The sequence below is a fragment of the Notothenia rossii genome, assembly GCF_949606895.1.
Source record: "Notothenia rossii genome assembly, chromosome: 7".
Classification (NCBI taxonomy): Eukaryota; Metazoa; Chordata; class Actinopteri; order Perciformes; family Nototheniidae; genus Notothenia; species Notothenia rossii.
The window spans coordinates 72,147,000-72,157,968 of NC_136905.1; the positions used below are offsets into that span (position 1 = coordinate 72,147,000).

Sequence of the window (10,969 nt, forward strand, 5' to 3'; positions counted from 1 at the left end):
ATCATCTAACAGCTGCGTGTGTGTGTGGACACTAACTTTACATGGACGCTGCCGTCAATAGAAATGAATAAGGGGAAAGACGTACACGTTCTCCTGGCGAGACCTCAAATAATCTTTGTAAGATCTATCAAACTATAGATCCTACAGTTCACCCCAGGGGGAGTTTCTCTCTCGTACGAGTTTCTGCTCCCTGCCTGAAACGCCTCAATCGGACTCCTTTGTTTACTCATGTAACATAGTGACATCACTATGTAACACGTATACGTTATAGACCAATCACAAAATAGTTGGCCAGCTAACCAATCAGAGTAGATTGGGCTCTGGTTTCAGACAGAGGGTGAAAAGAGGTGGTATGAGGACAATAAATACATTTTTAATATTGAAGTATGTAAACATGTCACTGTGAAGGCACACAATAAATAATATGAACCTGAAATCACCATATGTGTCCTCTTTATGATATCCTGCTTGCAAGGCTAAGTCATCTTTTTAAACTGAGGATTATGCCAGAGGAAGTTCATAGTGTTTTCAAATGGAAATTGATTATCCTCTGAGGAGCAAGAACATGTTTAATCAATAGGCGCATTCACACCGCAGTACTTTTCCCACAAAGGTTCATGAGAACTTAGTTCATGAGAACTCTTTAGTTCTCATGAAGTACAGATCGCGTTCACACCGGAATAAGTTCCTGGGGAAGGATTAGGCAAATGAAGCCGCTGACGTCACTTCTTCTTCTTCTGCTTTGGGTTTAATGGTAGGCCGCAAACAACTTCACGGCGTTTACTGCCACCCGAAGTCCCCGGAGTTGGCGACTGGCTTCAGTAGAAGCTGCTGGGACTCCCAGCAGCTTCTACTGAAGCCTTCCGAGTAAATGGCCAGACACCTCCTCATCTCCACCGCTCCCATGTTTTCTTTTGTGTTGCCATAAGTTAGTCTCTCTGCGTTTGTGCACTGGGCTAATGCTAATAATGCTAATGCAAGGATAATAAAATGGTGGTTTTACGGTGCGTAGTTTGCAATCCGCCCAGCCAATCAGACATAGGAGCCTTTTTCTCCCACGAAAGTCCCTGCTCTCTAGCAGGGACGGAAAAGGGGGTAAAAAAGATTTTCATGAACTAATTTTAATTCCGGGTTTTTTTGGTGTGAAAGCGACATTTCGGAACTATATCGGAACTAAAGTGGGAAAAGTACTTCGGTGTGAACGCGGTTAATCTGTTGAATTTGTTTCTTGTGTACAAGTAGGTCCTTTAGCCTGATGATGCTAGATGAGACTTGCACCAGGATCATTAGGAATAATCCCCACGGCACCATGAATGTCCGGGCCAGATAACAAACAGTAGCGGAGATTAAAATGGGCCAACAGAAAGACAGACCAGAAGACATCATCAACAGGCTACGCTGGCACTAGGGATGAAATGTCACTTCACCAGGGTCATTTTGAATTTTTTCGACAGTAATCACTAAAAGTGTAGTGTCTTTCTCACTCTATCCTTTATTTGTTCTGCTCCTTTTTCTCTCCCCCTCTTGTTCTCTTCCTCCCAGAGTAATTGATATGATATGAGCACTGGCAAGTGTAATCTTCTTTTAATTAAGACCTGCTGCTGGCATCGGCTTCCGCCTGATAGTGACTCACGGCCCTCTTCCTCTCATTTCTCTTCCCCTCTTCCATCATCAATTATTTTTTCTAATGCTCCTCCAACTTTGGCTCCCTAATCTTTCTCCCGCTATCTCAACACTCAACTTGTAAGCCCCTTCTTATCATCTTCTCTGTCTATTCCTAACATCCTTTTTTCTCCTCTTTTACACCCTTTTTCTCTAACACTGCAGTCCCAGCACCATGAAGAGGAAAAGAGAGCCCTCAGCAGGGAAATCATCGTCCTCAACAACCACCTCATGGAGGCAAAGATCACCATCAATAAACTCAGAGAGGACAACGTGAGTACAGAGAGCTTCAGTACATCATGTTATATTGGCTCCTGCTGACATCTCTGTCAGTGTTGTGCCTGAACGCTCACTTGTACAAAACCTGAACCTTTTGTGTGACTTCAGTTGAGGACATGACCAAAATATATTTCACCTTCAAGCCCACAAATTCAGCAGCAGCCGGAGGCATTAAGGACCTTAAAGGGCGGTTGCTGTCCTTTGCCGGTCTTTAAAGCCTTTATAGCACTTCTTCAACTCGGAGAACTCTTCCAAAAGCTGTTCTTCTTGATGGAAACACTTTGGCAGCCTTCCCCACTAACCCACAATGTCTCTTATCCACTGTCTTTCTGCAAGTTCCTGAGTATTTGTGCTTCAAGGAGCCACAGCAGGAATTAACTATAAGCTACTGGGTGTTTTATAGTGATTATACTGAAATCAATGGGCACCCTCGGGCTGCTGAGTTTAGAGCCGGTGCTGTGGATTTGAGCTCTGGGGCATCTGGCTATCTGGTGCCTCATTTTCTTTGAAGTGATTTAAGTGCTATTTCTACTAGGGGCTCTAGGTCAGGTTGGATTTCTCACTCTGGTATATGGCAGTTTTTAGAATTTCTGAGCTATATAGTCTTTTGACAATCCCCCCGCATTGGTCCAGATTGATTTGAGTCAAGGTTCATTCAGAATTTGTCGCATCAGAGACAGCAGCAGGGAAGGCATTTTCTCAAGAGAGCATGCTTTACAGTAAATTAACTTCGTATGACATGAAATAAAACAAATCATATTTCTAATGTGACATGTCTGACATGATAAAAACAAATACATCATGTTGAATAACATATCTTCGGTGATAAACCATTAAATCTGCAATAGATTATTACTATGGATGGATTACTGAAGTTATCTTTCAGGTCCATACCTGAGGGTCTAAAGGCCAGAGCCTTAGTTTTAGTCAATAAACAACTTAGAAAGGGTTGCAAAACAACCAAAAACAGACAAAAAAAACACTGCAAAACATAAAAGACAACATGAAAAGGCAAAATTGCATAAAAGACTCGCAAAACAATGCAAAATGCTTATTTCTGGCTATGAGTTTGCATAAATATAGTCTATAAAAGCCACATTTGCATTACTTAAATAGTCATTTAAAATAAATTATACAGTATGTAAAGACCTAATCATCATAAGACAGCAGAAACTCAACTCACTTTTCCTAAAATAACACTAACGTCTCAAAGATTATTTTGCATCTCCACAGCAAATACTCCACACCAAACGTCCCCTGGTGGCACGCAAAAAGCGGTCACTGTTAACTGGTATGGGAGTTGAAACTGTCAGAGAGGAGGCTCTGATGTTCGAGGAGGTATTGTCAGGGCCGGGGTGTGATGGAGGCACCGGGGAGCTACACTGCACCAAGAAGTGACCTTTAAAGGAGGAAGGATTTCAGAGAGGAGGGAGTAGAATAGAAAGAGAGCCAAACAGCTAACCACCCACACAGCATTCATTCAGAAAAACTAAAAACAATTCAACCGAGCATCATCCATGGATCATCCTCGCTCTGATCTAACATTTAAGTAAATATCTAACAACCATCCATAATAGAGAGAAACTACAGAGAATAAATAAGGCTGCACTATCTTCCTAGGCTGGAGCCTGCAGATAAATCAATGCATTATAAAATTCGACTGAATTGGGAAGATATATTACAAATGAAAAAGTTCAGTGGAGTTAATAAGATCCTGTAATCCCATGATGTCAACCTAGTGAAATAATAAAGCCAAGGTGAAAAATACCAGCTCACTAATTAAGCTCCACCAGCTCTAATGGATGATTTTCTTCCTTTGATTTGACGGTTCACTAAATCAGTAAATTGGCTAATCCAGCGGGCTACATGTCCTATTTTTCAATGGAATACAGCCCATTATGTCCACTGCATATTATACGCTTTGCTATATTGTGTCAGAATTAAAACCATACATGCCAGGGTTCTTGTCTTGTTTCCCCCTTACCCATTATTAATGTATAAATACCTCATTAATAGTAAATTGATACATTTATTTTTAGATTTGCTGTTGTAATTGTATCACGGTTCATTACCATAATGCTCCTGGCTGTAGACTCTTACACAATTCCCCCAAAAGCTTATTGAACCATCCGGCAACCATAATGATAAAGATTTTTAAAGCATCATTTGGTGATTATATAATCTGTCTGCGTCTTCCAGGATCTGTACAGGAAGGACTGCAACCTGGCCGCCCAGCTGCTGCAGTGCTCCAAGTCTCACTACCGCGCTCACAAGATGTCTGAGGTGAGCGCCACTGTATCAAAGTGTCCACTCAATCTGTGCTGCAATAAAAAGCGGAACTGTTTGGGAATTGAAATTCGTTTTTTTTTGCCATTTAGGCTTTCATTGCCAAGATTTTAGATTTAGTTGAGTAACATTTTAAATAATACTTATTTATTTGTGTCTTGGTCTATATTAAGCAGCTCAAACACTAAGGTCATATCATCTGTATTTATTATGGGAGTGCTGAGTCTTTAAATAACATGTTATTATGGAAATGTAGGAATATAAGCATTAAGCATCATATGAATTCAAGACAATCCGTTAATCTGTGGTAAATACAGATAAATAAATGATTGCCTATAACCCGTAAATGGTTTGCTTGAATTGATTAGGAAATATTTAATCAAAGAATAAATAAATAAACAGAGTAATTGGACGGACCTCCAGTAACCAGTTGATCAGATCACCACAGACACATTTTAGTAGGTACACCCCCCCCCCCAACATTTTAAAACTAATGTTGGAAAATAGGATTAACCAAAGATATATCTAAACCATTATCAACAACATGACACTCATGTTTCCGAGGTATTTGGGAGGACTTTTGACAATTGCCACAGTATTAATAATGACTGGCTATAGCTCTGAGCCTTGTGATAAAACACCATCATCCATCACTGAAATTATCCTGTACATATTAAGTGTGTTATAATTTGTTCTTGATGCATTCTTTCTGTAATGGAGAGAGTTGTCCCATGTTGTGCAGTCTCCCTATAGAAGCCTTGGTGAGTGTTTTCACAGAAAGGACGGAGGCACAGTGCTCCTCTTCAGACAGCCTGATGGTGGTCTGCTGTCTGAAGAGCCATCTGTCTGCAGCCCGCTGTGCATGATGAGTGAATGAAAGGAAGTTTGGCCTTAGACAACACCTGATGCATAAAGTGATACTCTCCAACAGAGCTGACATATGCTGATTGAAGCACAGCATACATATCAAACATTTTATATGCATCAGTTATCATTTATGAGGATATATACAGTATATGAAAGGGGATTCTACTTCATAAACCTGTAAAAATATGTTTTCTGTTTTTATTATACTTAAATATACATAATGGTGGACAAGAAGGCAAGATGGAGGTAAACGCCAGAGGAAGTCTATGTATCTATTGCAGAAAACGGGCACAGTGGTCACAAGCGACCAATATTGGCTAACAGTAAATGCTAAACACATTACAGACCCATTGGACCCATTGCCTAAGTGTTATTTGTAAGCATTCACTGCTAAGGAGAGGCTCTGGGAAAGGGAGAGGTTGTGCTTAATTGCTTACAACTGACACTTCTCGTTTTAAAAAGACTGTTTTCTGGTATTATAAACTATCACTTCCACAAAACAATTTACCCCTGGAAATGTAAGATCTCGTCAAAATGTGAAGCGTTTTGAAGAAATAGCTTCCACAGAATGGCTGTAAACTGCTAGTGGCTAATAAGTTCATCTTTCATTTCCTCAGATAGCAGCTAACGCTGAGCTAGCTCACACTGTATATCATTTTGTGCTTCCCCCCCACAGCCTCACCTATTTTCATCTTTATTCCCTCTGGGAGAGGCAGCGGCTGCTAAAAATAGCTCAGACTTAAAAGATGCAGGTTATTTTATGCCGCGGCGAGCTTCTATTTCTTAACTATTTTTTATCTTTTCTTTTTTTTATTCCCAGCTGGAGACCCGGAGCACTGGTTTAATTTGAATCTAAGCCGGTCCCTGTGGAACTGATATGTGTTAGATGGTAGATAGAAGAAAGACAGAACGAGAGAGAGAGAGAGAGAGAGAGAGGGATTGAAGGCCTTTCAGTTGTGAAGGCAGTGAGCAAAAGGAGGAAGATGAAAGGATAAAAAATGGGAGGAAAAAAGAGCAAACTCTGTGTGGAAGAAACAGTTCATAGTGACCCGGACCAGCTCTAACAGGCACAAAGAAATATGTCTGTAATTGACAAGAACATTTGTCTACAACATGAGCCAATCAAACTGTGTGTGTGTGTGTGTGTGTGTGTGTGTGTGTGTGTGTGTGTGTGTGTGTGTGTGTGTGTGTGTGTGTGTGTGTGTGTGTGTGTGTGTGTGTGTGTGTGTGTGTGTGTGTGTGTGTGTGTGTGTGTGTGTGTGTGTGTGTGTGTGTGTGTGTGTGTGTGTGTGTGTGTGTGTGTGTGTGTGTGTCATACGGCAAGAGCGGAGGAAAGAACTAGAAGGTTCAGATGGGATGAGGAAAAATACATATTTGGAAAGATGAAAATATATATACGTGTCCTCAAAACATTTATTTTTCTTTCTTCACTTTTTGACAAAGTTAGTGTAAGAACACAGAACACAATTGATGTAAGGATTGTGTAGGGAGAAAAGGGAAGCAACAGATGAATGCAGATTGTGATCGAAGGTTTTCTGACATTTTCATTATAGGGGCCAAGTTGCGCAATTCCTTTGAGACAGACAAACTAATCAGGACTGTGTGAGCTTTGCGAGAATGAATTAGTTTCTACACCAGGACTATAGATTTAAATCACTGAGGAATGACTTTAACCACACGTTCAGTGCAGACACAGATAGCATTGAATATGTTTAATGAACAGATCTAGTTTGATTGTATAAATAATTAAGAAAGTTGGGGATTGTTTTCTGAAATATCTTCTGGCTAAATCTCTTTTCTATTTGTTTTTCTTAGCTGCCAGTGGATCTGCAGGAACGCCTCAGTTCCCACATGGAGAAACATAATCGAGGCAGTGGATCAACCATTGCAATGTTCTCCTCCAATTACTCTGACGCCGTGCCCACATCTCTGATTGCCAAGGTCCTTGAAAAGCCTGAACCAGGCAGCAGTTGCCCGGTAACGCGCTCACCCAGCCCACAGCCACAAGATGGAGACTTTCTGACAGCAACAGGAAGCACTGACCACCTGAACCGCCGTATTTCCTATAAAACATCTGACCTGTACTGCAGCGATACGGCCCTCTACTGTCCTGAGCGATGGCAAAATGCCGAGCGCAGGCAGAGCGTCGACCTCCACGGCACCGCGCTGTTCCAGCTTCAGGCCCAGAACTACACGGACAGCAACCCGGATGAAGAGGCCTACCACTCTGGAAGTTTCTCCCACCATGAGCCCCAATCCCCCTTCGGCCAACAGGACGACTTCGGCACTGGCAGCCTCCCGGCCTCCAGCTCCTACTCCAGCTTCAGCCTCGCATCAGACGAGAAGGGAGGGGTTATTGGTGGTGGTGGGCGCAACACCAGCAGCACCTTGTCCTCCTCCCACCAGGGTCTCTATATGGACTGGCGAGATGGTGGCAGCGGGGATTATGAGCGCAAAAGCATGTCCTCTTACGATAAAGACAGCCTAAGCTTCCCCAAGTCCCTCAGCATCCAGCACATGGCGATCCCAAGGAGCCCACAGAAGGGCACCTCACCGGGGTACAGCAGGACGGCGTCATGCTTCAGTGAGCCGTACCACTCCAGCACCCCTCGCCTGGCCTCCTCTCACAGCATGGGGTCCACAACCGGACTGGGCCAGGCTCGTGGAGGAGCTCTGAACAACAGAGGGGACGTCCCGGTCCCAGAGGACGACCTGACCAGCCGCTGGAGGCAGCTCAGCGTGGAGGACATCAACACGTTCTCCTCTTCCTACCGCAACGTCGCAGGGCGGGCCTCTCCCTTCAGTTCCTCCGAGCGCCACTTCGCCACGGGCCCCTCCAGTAAGGTCAAGGGGCCTCTCTACAGCAGCTTCCAGGAAGGAGACGACGTCTTCCACAACCGCGTGCTGGACCAGTGTTTCACTGGGGCCCCCCTTTCGCCCAGCCGCATCCCAAAACCCATGGAGCATCGTAAGCAGGAGAAAACAATGCTGTACCGAGCCAAGGAGGACAGTCAAGACTCCGAGGGCAGCTTGTTCCTCTCAGGGAGCTCCAAGGAGAAGGAGAACGGTGGGGGAGCGAAGGCGGCAAGCAGCGCCAAGAAGGACTACGCCAACCTGAGCGCCGACAGCACAGCAGAGTCCCTACACCAAAGCTCCTTGGAAGCCTCCAGTCTTCAGCACTACCCCTCTCCCCGGCCCAGTGTCCGGCCTCGCCCCAGCTCCAGCTCCGCCCTCAGCGTCGGCCCCGCACTCCCAAAGAAGACCTCTCCAAGATACCAAAAATTTGGCAGCACGGGACTGACGAGGAAGGACAGTTTGACCAAGGCCCAGCTGTACGGTACACTACTGAACTGAGGGGAGATTTTCCTTTTATGCATGATGATGATGATGATGATGATGATGATTCCTCACTTACTGTACTGTATGTCTCACAAGTTCCCTGCAGCAAACACATGCTGGGTGTGATGGGGAATTAGGTTGTTGGTGTTTTATGTAACTCTTAGCCAAGGCACGTTTCATTCAGTCTGCAACACTTTTTCTATCGTATGTGATGATAGCGACCTGAAACCAGCTTTTTTCTGTTTCATGAGAATACCGATAATTAGAGTGACTGGGGATTTCTGCAACACAGCCCAGGCAACAACAACATACGGTGCGATTTGCTTTTTACTTTGTTGGTGTTAAGAACTGTTATTAAAACCAGCAAAAGACCATTCAATTCCTGCTCTAATATAATACAGTATAGACAATGGACTAAAGCGTGTGCAATGGGGTGACTTAATTACACATGTTTTGAGAAGGAAGGTTATCCATTATGTATTGTGGACCCTGCTGACTTCAGGCTGTTAAAAAAAAAGCATTTTCATTCTCTATTTCAAACAAAATGCATGCTGTATTATGCATATAAATAAGATAAGAAACACTAATTTCCAGCTTAATTTTTTCTCATGGGGACATTATCTTCAAACTCCACTTATTCAGTGGTAAGGAAGATGTATTACTATTTCCAAAGGAGCTAAACAAGAGATATTATAAAAACTAAACTAAAGTATTTATGCAAAAGCCATTTCATGTTAATAGCAAGACACTCAATTTAGATTGCAAGAGATTTCTTGATGCAAAATGTGCCACTTCTTTATATTGAAACTTAGCATAAAAATAGTCCAAAAATAAAGATTGTTTAAGGTACAAGAACAATTGTTTGCCAGGTGAACAACAAAATAAATGATAAAGGAGAACTGTGAGATTTTCAGCTTGATTTTTCAGCTTTTTTAATAAAGATTAGTAGTTACCCTCATACCAGGACACTTGTGAAATTGCCTTAATCCTGTTCAATGGACAGCACGGTTTCCTTTACAATAACTGTGTACATACTGTATTATCTGCTCTATTGTTAATGTACGTATACTCTACTGTTACAGCGTCTGTTCTTCCTGTCATAGCACACTTAAAGGTAGGGTAGGTAAGAATGGAGTAAACAGCTCGAGTGCGCTAGAATTTGAAAGTACACAACCGAAAAACATCTGCCCCTTCCTTCAGACTTCCTCACAGAGCCCTTCCTCCAACACACACGAACGCGCACATGACCAATGAGGTCACGAGATAAGTTTGTGCACGAGATGGAAGGCTGACAGGCAGGTAGGCCATCCAGTTATCTGCCGCGGGCCGAGGCAGATAATTGGACTTGCTTTTTACAGCGCCACGGCTTCCACAGATGAAATATTTCTACATATTTATTGTCAAAGCATGTAATTTATTCATTGCTATCGGGATGTTAAGAGCATTCCCTGGAATGTAACAAAAAGTGTTTCTGAAGTGAATGACCTACCCTACCTTTAAGTTTTCTTGGAAAAGGATTAAGTCCATTATTAGATTAAGGATAATTATTCAGTGGAGATATTCATTGACATTTGTTTTTAGGCAAAGACAATTAAGCTTAAACCCTTTCGGAGAGTTGAGAACACGCAGCCACATTTCGACCCCGGAAATTCTTAAAGGTTACCCTTTTATGTCTTTAATACATAAATATGTGTCCCCTCTGTGTTAAAACATTTGGAAAGTTTCAGGCAAATATATTCTCTCTCTCTTTTTGTCCTGATCCATCTATATAAAAACCTGTCTGAAAATGAGCCATTAGTCAATAACCAACCAATGTAACACCCCCCCCCCCCCCCCCCACCTTATGACTTGAATCTCCTCATAGAGCACCATTTTTCTTTTTTTAAACAAACATCTCGCAGAGGGGCGTGGCCAGCAGCAGCTCATTAGCATTTTAAAGCTACAGATGCAGAATCAGCACTTTTCGAGCAAGGCTGAATCAGAGGGGTTCACGGCATGCTACAATGGGTGATCTGTTGGGTATTTCGAGCCAAACAATTCAGATACATGTTTTATATATCAGAGACTTATAATATATTGTTGTAAAAGAGTATAATAGGGGACCTTTAAACACACATTTAGCACTAGTTGCACAAACCAAAAGTCTTCGTGTTTACAGGACGGATTAATGAAATATTCCCAAGGCATGTTCGCAAAAAAGACGGTTTACAGAAAGTGAAAAGAAAGGAATGATTAAAGACAGAAATGTATAGTCACTGTGTTGTTTTTAAACCAGCATGCTCAATTTTGAGAAAACACTGTGAAAATAGAAAGTGGCAAGTCCTGTTGGTGAATTAAAAAGATGTACAGGATGTAAGATACAGAGCTGCAGAGAGGTTGACTTGCTGCTCAACAATCATGCTCCCATCTGTGTCAGTATAGAAGGAAAAAAGGTTCCAACATCTGTGCGCCCTGTGTGGCATGTTACATCTTCAAGGTGTTCCTCCTGCCTGCGTAGCTCTATAGATCTGAGAGGAATGGCGACAGGGATAAGCTA

The 10,969-nt window shown here is 42.7% G+C and overlaps 1 protein-coding gene across 3 annotated transcripts in view; it reads left to right on the forward strand.

Moving 5' to 3' along the window:
• The window catches only part of begain (brain-enriched guanylate kinase-associated), a 106,749-nt gene extending 96,481 nt beyond the window's left edge, over positions 1–10,268 (forward strand). For all 3 annotated transcript variants that reach the window (XM_079693589.1, XM_079693588.1, XM_079693587.1), the window contains exons 5-7: positions 1,828–1,935; positions 4,141–4,224; positions 6,910–10,268. In XM_079693589.1, the coding sequence (XP_079549715.1) occupies positions 1,828–1,935; positions 4,141–4,224; positions 6,910–8,448 (1,731 nt within the window). In that variant the 3' untranslated portion in view covers positions 8,449–10,268. The remainder of the gene's footprint in view (positions 1–1,827; positions 1,936–4,140; positions 4,225–6,909) is intronic.
• The last annotated feature ends 701 nt before the right edge of the window (positions 10,269–10,969 follow it).